Source organism: Oncorhynchus gorbuscha, linkage group LG24, assembly GCF_021184085.1.
Source record: "Oncorhynchus gorbuscha isolate QuinsamMale2020 ecotype Even-year linkage group LG24, OgorEven_v1.0, whole genome shotgun sequence".
Classification (NCBI taxonomy): domain Eukaryota; kingdom Metazoa; phylum Chordata; class Actinopteri; order Salmoniformes; family Salmonidae; genus Oncorhynchus; species Oncorhynchus gorbuscha.
In genome coordinates this window covers 51,888,139-51,902,489 of record NC_060196.1, presented here as the reverse complement: position 1 = coordinate 51,902,489, position 14,351 = coordinate 51,888,139, and the positions used below count along the sequence as shown (strand labels likewise).

The following is a 14,351-nucleotide window of genomic DNA, read 5'->3' as shown; positions in this document are numbered from 1 at the left end:
GGAGGTGTACCTGTGGATTTATTTCAAGGTCTACCATCAAACTCAGTGCCTCTTTGCTTGACATCATGGGAAAATCCAAATAAATCAGCAAGACCTCAGATTTTCTTTTTGCAGACCTTCACAAGTCTGGTTCATCCTTGGGAGCAATTTCCAAATGCCTGAAGGTACCACGTTCATCTGTACAAACAATAGTACGCAAGTATAAACACCATGGGAGGATGCAGCCGTCATACCGCTCAGGAAGGAGATGCGTCCTGTCTCCTACAGATGAATATACTTTGATACGAAAAGTGCAAATCAATCCCAGAACAATAGCAAAGGACCGTGTGAAGATGCTGGAGGAAACAGGTACAAAAGTATCTATATCCACAGTAAAAAAAGTCCTATGTTGACATACCATGAAAGGCCGCTCAGCAAGGAAGAAGCCACGGCTCCAAAACTGCCATAAAAAAGCCAGACTACAGTTTGCAACTGCACATGGGGACAAAGATCATACTTTTTGGAGAAATGTCCTCTGGTCTGATGAAACAAAAATAGAACAGTTTGGCCATAATGACCATCATTATGTTTAGAGGAAAAATGGGGAGGCTTGCAAGCCGAAGAATACCATCCCAACCGTGAAGCACGGGGGTGGCAGCATCATGTTGTGGGGGTGTTTTGCTGCAGGGGGGACTGGTGCACTTCACAAAATAGATGGCATCATGAGGGCAGGAAAAGTATGTGGATATATTGAAGCAACATCTCAAGACATCAGTTAAAGCTTGGTCGCAAATGGGTCTTCCAAATAGACAATGACCCTGGTGTAAGGACAACAAAGTCAACGTATTGGAGTGGCCATCACAAAGCCCTGACCTCACTCCTATAGAAAATTTGCGGGCAGATCTGAAAAAGCATGTGCGAGCAAGGCCTACAAACCTGACTCAGTTACACCAGCTCTGTCAGGAGGAATGGGCCAAAATTCACCCAACTTATTGTGGGAAGCTTGTGGAAGGCTACCCGAAATGTTTGACCCAATTTAAACAATTTAAAAGCCATGCTACCAAATTCAAATTGAGTGTATGTAAATTTCTGACCCACTGGGAATGTGATGAAAGTAATAAAAGTGGAAATAAATATTTCTCTCTACCATTATTCTGACATTGTAACATTAAACTAAAGTGGTGAACCTAACTGACCTAAGACAAGGAATTTTTTACTAGGATTAAATGTCAGGAATTAGGCTAAAATCTGAGTTTAAATGTATTTGGCTAAGGTGTATGTAAACTTCTGACTTCAACTGTAGACATGGAACACTGGTCACTTTAATATGTTTACATCCTGTTTTGCACACTTCATATGTATATACTGTATTCCAGTCAAGGCTCATCCTATATAACTACTGTACACACCTTTTCTATTCCTATACTGTCCACACTGTCTATACACACGAAAACATTAGGAACACTTTCAGAATATTGAGTTGCACCCCCCTTTGCCCTCGGGACATGGACTCTACAAGGTGTCGAAAGCGTTCCACAGGGATGCTGGTCCATGTTGACTCCAATGCTTCCCACAGTTGTGTCAAGTTGACAGGATGTCCTTTGGGTGGTGGAACATTTTTGATACACGGCAGCGTAGCCTCGTGGTTAGAGCGCTGGACCAGTAACCGAAATGTAAAATAGAAACATACCTTCTTTACAGATTGTACATCAGAAACGATCACAGGAAAATGTGCTTTTTCAGCATTTTTCACAGCTTCACCTGTTAACATTTAAATACCACAACAAAATATCCATACATTCCACAGCTTAATACAACCCAATTCAATTTTAATCCCAATATTATTTTGTTATTTGCATGAATCCCAAATAAGAACGCTCACATATACAAAGCATATTTTTTATTCAAATGGTGCAACATGAAGCAATCACCACTGGTGGCATTTATTCATGTAAACATAATGCCCATTACCTCCATATCATCATTTTAAATGAAGTTACCATGTCACATGTGGACATTTCAAATACATGTGTGGCCTTTACTTTCATCCTTGGAGCTTAGAAAATGTGCTAAAATACTAAATGCTTCAGTACTGTTCATTGGCTAAAGGGTATTTGCAATACAGAGCTATCATAGGTGCATTTCTGCAATCATAGGAAATCTATGGCAGACCCCATGTAGGTGGCTGTGAAAAAGTATACTTTTATTATTTTATATTACATAGACAAAAGTATTCCTGTCCCATGTTTTAAGTTACAAATGACCAATAAACCTCTTAAACCAAATAAAAACATACATTGATCGCTTCAAGTTGATATAATGTAGACTACAATGATGACAGTCTACTTATTAGGGCAGTTGACGTTGAACTGACCGATACCAAGGAAGCTTGACAATCCCTATTTCTAGAGAGTTGGAATATGAAGTCTGCAATGTATCCACCAATGGCATGAATCATCTGACAGGACAGAGATGAGGGCAAAACAACTCTACATCTACATGGAGAGGGGAGCTCAGTCCAAAATTCTTTCAGGTGTTTTTTTATTTTTATCATGTATTAGATTAAACCATATGCGCCCCGACACTGAAAAACAAGTAAGATATCAAACATACTGTATCATAGCAAACGTGTAGTTGGATTCACACAGTCAGGAATTCTGTAATTTGATTATAGAAGCACAATCATGTTGTAGCATTAACATCATCCAATGAAACAGTTGATCAATTAACATCATCCAATGAAACAGTTGATCATTTAACATCATCCAATGAAACAGTTGATCCATTAACATCATCCAATGAAACAGTTGCGCCATTAACATCATCCAATGAAACAGTTGAGCCATTAACATCATCCAATGAAACAGTTGACCCATTAACATCATCCAATGAAACAGTTGATCAATCAATTAACATCATCCAATGAAACAGTTGATGCAGTCTAATCATGAATGTGCAAAGTGTGTCAGAATGATTTCTGATTTGATTTCTAATAAGATCCTGAGTGTATTTGTGTGCTAGCAGCACTAGATATACCAGAGGGAAAGTTATGGTCTAGATGTATTGCTGTGCAGTAAGAAGTTTTACAAACAAACTATTTTCCTTGACTAGTTCCAATCCCACAGAGGGAGCAACTCTGAAAGCACTCTAGCTAGTCATATTGAATCAAAGTGAGCATAATACGTAGGGTATTAAAACAACCATTCTTAACACAGAACAGCTGTGTGTTTCAACATGAACCCCTATATGTTTCTATGTAACCCTTACAGACTCAGTCTAAATGAAGCAGGTACAATGTTGAACCTCCTCTGAATCTGACGTATCAGCATGCCTTTTCTCTCTAAAACAATCTCCCAACGAAGAACATTTCACTGACCCACACCTGCACTGACCTTACTACTATCCTGCTACACATGTCAGTGTGCTGGATATGCAAGTAAAACCAGCATTCACAACTACTGACAGTATTAGTGCAGTATCTAGCTCTATACCATTCTACATGCCTCACATTGTCAAACCTTTCCTCCCTTGTATTCTTTCTAGATCTCACCAGAGATTTACATTTAAATCCCCACATGTTGTTAAAGTCCAATAAAATTAAGACAAAATAGAAAATAAGACATCAACTGTCAATAACTTTAAAATTAAGTTAGGAAATACAGAATCATGCTTTTATGCCAAATGTAATTGCGCTGAATAGTGCGTACGTCGACCTTATTCTCATTCAACAGTCACTGTGCATCAGGTCATACATAGAGTCTCAAATGGAGTCAATCAGATTTCATTACAGTTTATGACACTGAAGTACGGATGCCATAAGAAGAACTCAAAGTGACATATTTTCAGTCTTTCCTGTTCGCACCAGGCAAAGTCTTATAAGATGAAGCCCATCAGAAATCCTGCTCTGGCCTGCAGTAACACAGGACAACCTGTAGGTGGCAGTGATATCAAAACACACGTGTTTGTTTGGACCAGAAGTAGCACTAGGCAGTGTGTGAGGTCCTTCTGCATTGGATTAAAATGTGTGTGTGAGTGTGTCATCTCTCTCGGTTGTTGTGAAGGTGAGCTCCAGGTGAGGTCCATGCCGACCTACCCTTGGTGCTTGGTGTTCCCCCACCGAGGAGCCTCTTCTCAAGCTAAGGAAGGAGAGACATTAGGCAGCAGCTCCTGGACATCCAGAGGTTCTCTCCTGGTGGCAGTACATCTCAGCTTCAGGGGTCCTTGCATTGTTTAAACTTTTTTTATAAAAGTATCCTAAAAAGCAGCACTCAAATTGGTAAATTGTGGAAGACAGCACGGTTGCCTTTTGGAATCAAATGTCTCTGTTAATTGCTCTCTTTCTCAGTCTTTGTGTCCATCCCTCTCTTTCTCTCCCTCTCTGTGAGGCCAGTCCAGTACTGGGCCAGGGGGCTGTCAGGCAGCTCTCTCCTCCATGGTGGGCTTGTTGCTGCCGATGGGCTGGGCGTACACACTCTTAGTGTCACTATCCACACTCTGGAAGTAGGGGTGGGTCAGAGCAGCAAATGCTGATATCCTTCTGGAGGGATTAAAAGCCAGGAATTGCTGCACGGAGAAAACAAACATTATTATTATAACATTTTCCTTAACAAAAAGAAAAGTGTGAGTTTCATTCCTTTCAGACAAATCCATTTGAAACACTATGTACTGTATTTTGAGTGTGTGTGTGTGTGTGTCTGATACTCACGAGTAAAAGGGATTTCCCCAGCTCATCCATGTCAGGGACAAGTTCTCCGATTGGCTGAGGGGGTCGTGGGGAGAAGGCACTCTGTGGTAGGGCTACTTCCTGGGGCCAGTCCTCCACCGAGGGAACCCCGACCACACTGAAGGATCATCATCATCATCTTCGTCATCATTACCGTCATCATCATAATAACAACGTTAAACTGTAAATATGACGTACAACATGGTACTTACTCTAAAATCTTGCCCAGCTGATCAACATCTGAGTTTCCTTGAAACAAAGGTCTGGGAGAAGAAGAGCACATGTCAATATAACTGAAGATGAAGTAACAAACTGTGTTCAATGAATCAGATAAATTAGTTTAAAAAAAAAAAGATTCCCAGTTCAACTTCATCAATTCTAATTTGTCCTTCATAAATCCATGGGAGCTGTGGCGGTGTGACAAGCAGCCTTCGTACTGTCTCCATCCCTTCAACACAAAATGACACATTCCTACTGAGCAGACATCATTGATAACGGACATAACCAGTCCAACCCTCAATCGGTTAAGAATTGGCTTTCCTGGCTGTTGTGACCAAGTTCCAGTCTTATTGTCACATGCTCAAGTACAGTGAAATGCTTCACTTGAATGCTCTGTCCAACAGTGTAGTAATCAATAGCAAAATAATAACCAATAAAAAATATATATAATAAAGAAAACACGATGAATAATAAGAGGGACCTACACTACCAGTCAAAAGTATGGACACACCTACTCATTCAAGGTTTTTTCTTTATTTGTACTATTTTCTACTTTGTAGAATTATAGTAAAGACATCAACACTATGAAATAACACATATGGAATCATGTAGTAACTCAAAAAATGTAAAAGTCGGAAATACATTTAAACTCAGTTTTTCACAATTCCTGACATTTAATCCGAGTAAAAAGTCCCCGTCTTAGGTCAGTTAGGATCACCACTTTATTTTAATAATGTGAAATGTCAGAATAATAGTAGAGAGAATGGTTTATTTCAGCTTTTATTACTTTCATCACATTCCCAGTGGGTCAGAAGTGTACATACACTCAATTAGTAGTTGATAGCATTGCCTTTAAACTGTTTAACTTGGGTCAAATGTTTTGGGTAGCCTTCCACAAGCTTCCCACAATAAGTTGGGTGAATTTTGGCCCATTCCTCCTGACAGAGCTGGTGTAACTGAGTCAGGTTTGTAGGCCTCCTTGCTCACGCATGCTTTTTCAGTTCTACCCGCATATTTTCTATAGATTGAGGTCAGGGCTTTGTGATGGCTCTCCAATACGTTGACTTTGTTGTCCATAAGCCATTTTGCCACAACTTTGAAGTATGCTTGGGGTCATTGTCTATTTGGAAGACCTATTTGCGACCCAGCTTTAACTTCCTGACTGATGTCTTGAGATGTTGCTTCAATATATCCACATAATTTTCCTGCCTCCATGATGCCATCTATTTTGTGAAGTGCACCAGTCCCTCCTGCAGCAAAGCACCTCCACAACATGATGCTGCCATCCCCGTGCTTCACGGTTGGGATGGTGTTCTTCGGCTTGCAAGTCTCCCCATTTTTCCTCTAAACATAACGATGATCATTATGGCCAAACAGTTATATTTTTGTTTCATCAGACCAGAGGACATTTCTCCAAAAAGTATGATCTTTGTCCCCTTGGGCAGTTGCAAACCATAGTCTGGCTTTTTTATGGTGGTTTTGGAGCAGCGGCTTCTTCCGGTTATGTCGATATCGGACTAATTTTACTGTGGATATAGATACTTTTGTACCGGTATCCTCCAGCATCTTCACAAGGTCCTTTGCTGTTGTTCTGGGATTGATTTGCACTTTTCGCACCAAAGAACGCTCATCTCTAGGAGACAGAACGAGTCTCCTTCCTGAGCGGTATGACAGCTGCGTGGTCCCATGGTGTTTATACTTGCGTACTATTGTTTGTACAGATGAACGTGGTACCTTCAGGCATTTGGAAATTGCTCCCAAGGATGAACCAGACTCGTGGAGGCCTACAATTTGTTTTCTGAGGTCTTGGCTTATTTCTTTTGATTTTCCCATGATGTCAAGCAAATGTAGGCCTTGAAATATATCCACAGGTACATCTCCAATTGACTCAAATTATGTCAATTAGCCTATCAGAAGCTTCTAAAGCCAAGACATCATTTTCGGGAATTTTCCAAATTGTTTAAAGGCGCAGTCTACTTAGTGTATGTAAACTTGTGACCCACTGGAATTGTGATACAGTGAATTATAAGTGAAATAATCTGTCTGTTAACAATTGTTGGAAAAATTACTTGTCGTGCACAAAGTAGATGTCGAGTTTGTTAACAAGAAATGTGTGGAGTGGTTGAAAAACGAGTTTTAATGACTCCAACCTAAGTGTATGTAATCTCTCGACTTCAACTGTAGCTATGGACATGTAGGAGGGGGATTGGGAGAAAGTGATTGGTAGCAGGAGAAATAATAATACTAATAGTAAACAGTATGGCAGCAGCATAAGTGGTGTGTGGGGGTATGTGTGTGGTGGTGAGTGTGTGAGGGTGTGAGTGTGTCAGCGTGTCAGTGCAGGCGTGCTAGGCGGATGTACATGTAAAGAAGGATGGAAATGACTGGTAGCAGGAATATAGAAACACTGAGGGTGATATACTAGTTGTAGATAATACATCTAAGCAGGAGTAATAGTGACCAGTAGCAGGATAAATAGATACTAGCGGAGCAGACAAGAGAGTACAGAGGACTGTTTCAGCAGCACATGGGAGGAAGGCATGCTCAAGGCCCAGCAGCGTTAAGTCTGCACTGTAAAAAAATAACTATTATTGAGTAACTGGTTCCACAGGATTTTTTTTACTCGACCAGGAAAAAAAATGTGTTGTCCCAAACTTCATTCCAATGTTTTCAACGTACATACAGTATTTTACACATAATTACATTGTGCATGTTCATTTATACCATCATTATTATTCAACATGTCCTCACCTGGGATTCAAACTCACAACCTCTTGGTTCACCGCATTTCAATCTTCCTGCAATGCCACCATGTCTGTGACAATTATCAGTTCATCTGGCTATTCTCTCATCAATTATTTGATTGACTTTTTCTGTATAGTTGTCTAATGTTGGTGGGACATATTACTCTAGTTTTAATGGTACTCCTTAATCACCATGAGAAAGCAAATAGTTTTCTTGAGTGTATTTTTAACAGAGCTGATATTTACTTTGAAGTGTCAAGTGGACGATTGGAATATTATGAACCAGGAGGTTGAGAGTTCAAATCCTAGGTGAGGAAATGTTCATTACTGTATAAATGAAAATGCACAATGTAATCGCGTATAGTGTGTCAAATATGTAAGTTGAAAAAGCAGTATGTGTGTAAGTTGTTCTGCAGCCATTTATTTTAGATAAGATGCACTGATAGTTTCTAGTTGAATAAACATATGAGACAATGTGAGCAAACGCATCATTTTAAGTTGACTACATTTTTGCATATGTTTTCTCAGGTTGGACCTAAGTTTGGGCCTACATTTTTTTTTATACCGTGTGTGAGAAGAGGGCGGGAGGAGGTGGAGAGGCTGGGGATGAAGGGAAGGAGCAGGCCTGCTGGTGGTTCCTGTGGCTTTGGGCCGTCCTGGACGGCCGTGGGCGGGCATGCTTCCCCTGGCACCCACACAAATTCCAACAGTCTTCATTCCCACATACAGGCGCTCAACTCAAACGACCGCTGCTCCCAACCAAGCAACGGGTAGAAAAAAAGCCTATTTATCTCTCAGCCGTGTGTGTCTGCCATAGCTCTCTGTGGGCCTTCTGGTGTGTGTGTGTGCCTGTGTGTGTGCCTGTGTGTGTGCCTGTGTGTGTGTGTGTGTGTGTGTGTGTGTGTGTGTGTGTGTGTGTGTGTGTGTGTGTGTGTGTGTGTGTGTGTGTGTGTGTGTGTGTGTGTGTGTGTGTGTGTGTGTGTGTGTGTGTGTGTGTGTGTGTGCCTGTGCGGTGGTAGGTAGGGGTGGGCGAGCTGTGCCGTATTGTGTGAAAGAACGGTTGAATCATTCTAACAGAGACTAGCTGGGAGAGCAATATAAACCTAAACCCTCCGCTCCAGCCTTCAAAGAGGCAAAGAATCTCTCTGTCGTGAGAGAATGTGCTCAAAGGCACTTCACTTCTCATGTGCTATCATGCAATGACTGACAAAATAACACACAGTACCACTGCAAACATAGTTCTTTAACAGTAATTACACATGGATAAGTCATGACTGCACTGCTCTTTGGGATTGAGAGAGGGAGAGAGAAGGAGAGAGGGAGAGAGAGAAGGAGAGAAGGAGAGGGAGAGAGAAGGAGAGGGAGAGAGAGAGGGAGAGAGAAGGAGAGAGAGAAGGAGAGGGAGAGAGAGGAGAGAGGGAGAGAGAGAAGGAGAGAGAGTACTCTGAGTCAATGTAATGCAGCATGTTGTGAAATGAGGTAGTGATGGTGTAGTTATTTCTTTACTCTGTAGCTACAGAACTTCACTGAACAGAAAAACTGCTGTAACCTTTGCATAGTTGAACACCCACATTTCCCCTACATGCTAAGACATTGAATATTAGACACAGGCAGAACGATTTGATGGTAGTTTGCACATTTTACAGTGACAGCAATTATGTTGTCACATACTTTGACGGGTTAAGGGTGCTCCATAGCATTCTATACAAACCTAGCATCAAAAGTGTTGGAACTGAACTATGCCCTATTTCACCAAGTAGATGCCATCCTGACCAATACACCCCCTCTAACCACACCTACCTCAATGGCTCACTACACGGGGTATTCCTGTATGCTGTTACTGTAATGCGTCAAATGCTTGGTGGGCATGTTGAGAGTCTGAGGGTTGAACCATAAAGATCAGACCAAACCAGTTCTCTGCCTTTAGATGGAAAACATCACCTAAAACAATGTAATCGTGCCAAAACAAGCATGACAGATATTTCCAAGAGGTCCATTTTTAAACCAGGAGTGGTTTGCTGGTTTGAATGGATGACTGGCTTCTCACAGGGCTGACACTGCAAACAAACACACAGGCACACACACACGCACATACACACACAAACTTGTAAAATGAAGGACTGTATGAGGATGTTTTCTGAAGGACTGGCTGGTTTAGGATTTCTGCTGCCACCATGGAGTATCGGTCAGAATGCAATGAGGAAATTAAGATGATGGACACACACAGAGGAACATGAACACACACAGAGGAACATGAACACACACAGAGGAACATGAACACACACAGAGGAACATGAACACACACAGAGGAACATGAACACACACAGAGGAACATGAACACACACAGAGGAACATGAACACACACAGAGGAACATGAATACACACAGAGGAACATGAACACACACAGAGGAACATGAACACACACAGAGGAACATGAACACACACAGAGGAACATAAACACACACAGAGGAACATAAACACACACAGAGGAATATAGGGAAAGGGTTTGGATGGAGGTGAATATGGAGGTAAGGCCTTGGAGAAAGGATTGGATATAGTGGTCTGGAAGGGAGATACAAAATGGAAACATTAGGAACACACCCATACGTAGAATGTATGCACACATGACTGTAAGTCGCTTTGGATAAAAGCGTCTGCTAAATGGCATATATTATATTATATATTACATTACATAAAGGTGCAGACATGACAAGGTAGTGCCAGGTGACTGTGGGGAGAAAATGGGTTTAACATAATTACACAGTCAGGAGACTGCCAGGACTAGACAGGGAGGTGATATGGGGATAGGACTGGGCCAACCATTCTGTCCCACATTCCATACAACCTCTGGAATGTGTATCTGCCTGCCTGTGTGTGTGAGAGACTGAGATTCTGTGTCTGTGGGAAAGTGAGATTATGTATGCATGGGAGAGTGAGATTATGTGTGTGTGGGAGAGTGAGATTATGTGTGCGTGGGAGAGTGAGATTATGTGTGTGTGGGAGAGTGAGATTATGTGTGCGTGGGAGAGTGAGATTATGTGTGTGTGGGAGAGTGAGATTGTGTGTGTGTGTGGAATAGTGAGATTTTGTGTGTGTGGGAGAGTGAAACTATGTGTGCATGGGAGAGTGAGATTATGTGTGTGTGGAAGAGTGAGATTATGTGTGTGTGAGTTTGGGAGGGAGTGCATGTGTGTTCACGTGCACGTGTGTCTGTGAGTGAAATCCGTGTGTGTGTGCGTATGAGGTTATGCCTTTGATTTTGGTTTGTCAATGTGCCAGCGCACTATGAGAACGTAAACAAGGATATGAGACCCCCGCTGCATTGACTACATTAACATAACACATCCAACCTTTAGATTAACGGAATGTCAACACCTCTCTCTGTGTCATTCACTTTTCCATCTAAACCATGCAGATGCAGACTTGCATGATATTTGCTTCAAATTCCTGAAACAAATTGTACTTACAGGGCTGTCAGTGTGAGTCAGTCAGTGTGAAACTAGATTTTTCTTTCTTCAAAAAGCTATGAATAAAAGATGGAAGCATTTGGGGGAAAACCTTTGATGAGTCAACAGTGAGAGACTGGGGACTTCTCTGTCTACTACAGTAGAGTAATGGTAGTGGAGGACAACAGTCAACAGTGAGAGACTGGAGACTTCTCTGTCTACTACAGTAGAGTAATGGTAGTGGAGGACAACAGTCAACAGTGAGAGACTGGGGACTTCTCTGTCTACTACAGTAGAGTAATGGTAGTGGAGGACAACAGTCAACAGTGAGAGACTGGGGACTTCTCTGTCTACTACAGTAGAGTAATGGTAGTGGAGGACAACAGTCAACAGTGAGAGACTGGGGACTTCTCTGTCTACTACAGTAGAGTAATGGTAGTGGAGGACAACAGTCAACAGTGAGAGACTGGGGACTTCTCTGTCTACTACAGTAGAGTAATGGTAGTGGAGGACAACAGTCAACAGTGAGAGACTGGGGACTTCTCTGTCTACTACAGTAGAGTAATGGTAGTGGAGGACAACAGTCAACAGTGAGAGACTGGGGACTTCTCTGTCTACTACAGTAGAGTAATGGTAGTGGAGGACAACAGTCAACAGTGAGAGACTGGGGACTTCTCTGTCTACTACAGTAGAGTAATGGTAGTGGAGGACAACAGTCAACAGTGAGAGACTGGGGACTTCTCTGTCTACTACAGTAGAGTAATGGTAGTGGAGGACAACAGTCAACAGTGAGAGACTGGAGACTTCTCTGTCTACTACAGTAGAGTAATGGTAGTGGAGGACAACAGTCAACAGTGAGAGACTGGAGACTTCTCTGTCTACTACAGTAGAGTAATGGTAGTGGAGGACAACAGTCAACAGTGAGAGACTGGGGACTGGAGACTTCTCTGTCTACTACAGTAGAGTAATGGTAGTGGAGGACAACAGTCAACAGTGAGAGACTGGAGACTTCTCTGTCTACTACAGTAGAGTAATGGTAGTGGAGGACAACAGTCAACAGTGAGAGACTGGAGAATTCTCTGTCTACTACAGTAGAGTAATGGTAGTGGAGGACAACAGTCAACAGTGAGAGACTGGGGACTGGAGACTGGAGACTTCTCTGTCTACTACAGTAGAGTAATGGTAGTGGAGGACAACAGTCAACAGTGAGAGACTGGGGACTGGAGACTTCTCTGTCTACTACAGTAGAGTAATGGTAGTGGAGGACAAGTCAACAGTGAGAGACTGGGGACTATCCTCGTCTGCAGGACAGTTTGAAGAGGCGTGATCAGACTCACTCAGGATGGGGCAGTCGTCACCGAGAGAGAGTGTTTCCTGCTGTGCTCTCTCTTTGATCCCATAAGTCCTGCTGGAACTGCTTGAGGATGCCCTGCACCAGAGGTTGTTTCAATTTCCTCAATGTCTAGTATTGTTTCCACCCTGGGCCAATACCCTCTCTCTTGACATAGGGGTAGTGTGTTCTTATAGCACTGTGCCATGCCAGAGGATGGTCTGTATGGAAATTAAGTTGCTTACGTTCCCCTCTATGTGGCAGTCAGCAAACATTGAAACAACCTCTGTCAACGTGTACAAGTCTGGGACAGTAATGGTGCAGGGCATCCTCATGCAGTTCCAGCAGGACTTTTATGGGATCTAAGAGAGAGCACAGCAGGAAAAGCTCTCTCTCGGTGATGACTGCCCCATCCTGAGTGAGTCTGGTCACACCTCTTCAAACTGTCCTGGAGTCTCTGGATTGTCCTCGAGGAGCATTTCTTTGTACTTATTCCGTGCAGTGTTATTTTTAATAGCCAAGGGGTACTGTGATGACATATGTACAGGATACGGCATGGCGCAGGGGGCTTCAAATGTCTCTGCATTTGGGTGGGAGAGGCTGTGAAACTGCTGCCATTGTTAGGCTCAAGAGTTTTCACACCTCTCACTTCACACTTCAGTGCTAATTGAAGTTGCCGCCAGTCTGTTCTTTCCTAGCTGCTTGGTAGCTCAGTATACTTACTAAGCTTTATATAACTAAATTACCAAGAGATGATAGTCTTTTACTTTCTGTCTTTAGAAAGTAGGTTCAGACTGAGCGTTACTCACCTAGTTTTGTGTTGGATGGTATTTCCAGGTTGTTTCTTCTGCAGGTTTTGGTTTGTTAGAAGTTTTTTCTCGATAGTCCTTGGTAGTAGTAATAGTCCATTCAGGTCATTTTGCCCAAAAATCAAGGTTTTAGGTAAGAAATGTTGAATTGGTTTGAAGGTTTTGATGTAGATGGTAGTTTCCTGTATAAGTCCATGGCATTTACCCAACTATAATTACATTTTTTTGCAGAAGAACTCAGGAGCTCATGATCTCTCTCTCTCTCTCTCTCTCTCTCCCTCTCCTCTCTCTCTCTCTCTCTCTCTCTCTCTCTCTCTCTCTCTCTCTCTCTCTCTCTCTCTCTCTCTCTCTCTCTCTCTCTCTCTCTCCCTCCCTCTCCCTCTCTCTCTCTCTCTCTCTCTCTCTCTCTCTCTCTCTCTCTCTCTCTCTCTCTCTCTCTCTCTCTCTCTCTCTCTCTCTCTCTCTCTCTCTCTCTCTCTCTCTCTCTCTCTCTCTCTCTCTCTCTCTCTCTCTCTCTTTCTTTCTCTCTCTCTCTCTTTCTCTCTCTCTCTCTCTCTGACTCAGTCAGAGGCAGTTCCCAGGTGCCCTTTAATCTGTAACAGGTGGCCTTTAAAAAACGCCACCTTAATAACCTGCAGGATAGACAGAGTGAAAAAGAGAGAGAGACAGACAGAGTGAAAGAGAGAGAGAGCTAGAGAGAGACAAAGTGAAAGCGAGAGAGAGCGAGAGAGATGCTTGTTTATTTTATCTTGTGTCCTTTACCATTTGTACATTGTTAAAACACTGTATATATATATGTAATATGACATTTGTAATGTCTTTATTGTTTCGAAACTTCTGTATGTGTGATGTTTACTGTTAATTGTTATTGTTTATTTCACTTTATATATTATCTACCTCACTTGCTTTGGCAATGTTAACACATGTTTCCCATGCCAATAAAGCCCTTGAATTGAAATGAAATTGAGAGAGACAGAGTGAAAGAGAGAGAGAGCGAGAGCGAGAGAGGGAGAGAGACAGAGTGAAAGAGAGAGAGAGAGAGACAGAGTGAAAGAGAGAGAGAGTGAAAGAGAGAGAGAGCAAGAGAGAGAGAGCAAGAGA

General features: G+C 42.2%; 1 protein-coding gene across 1 annotated transcript in view; it reads right to left on the bottom strand.

The window, feature by feature from the left end:
* Window positions 1-1,864: 1,864 nt before the first annotated feature.
* LOC124012147 (cyclin-dependent kinase 6-like) overlaps window positions 1,865-14,351 on the bottom strand; it is a 97,538-nt gene continuing 85,051 nt past the window's right edge. Inside the window, exons 6-8 of the mRNA XM_046325609.1 lie at window positions 4,915-4,965; window positions 4,685-4,820; window positions 1,865-4,542 (exon numbers count right to left, since the gene is read on the bottom strand). Of these exons, the coding sequence (XP_046181565.1) occupies window positions 4,393-4,542; window positions 4,685-4,820; window positions 4,915-4,965 (337 nt within the window). The 3' untranslated portion in view covers window positions 1,865-4,392. The remainder of the gene's footprint in view (window positions 4,543-4,684; window positions 4,821-4,914; window positions 4,966-14,351) is intronic.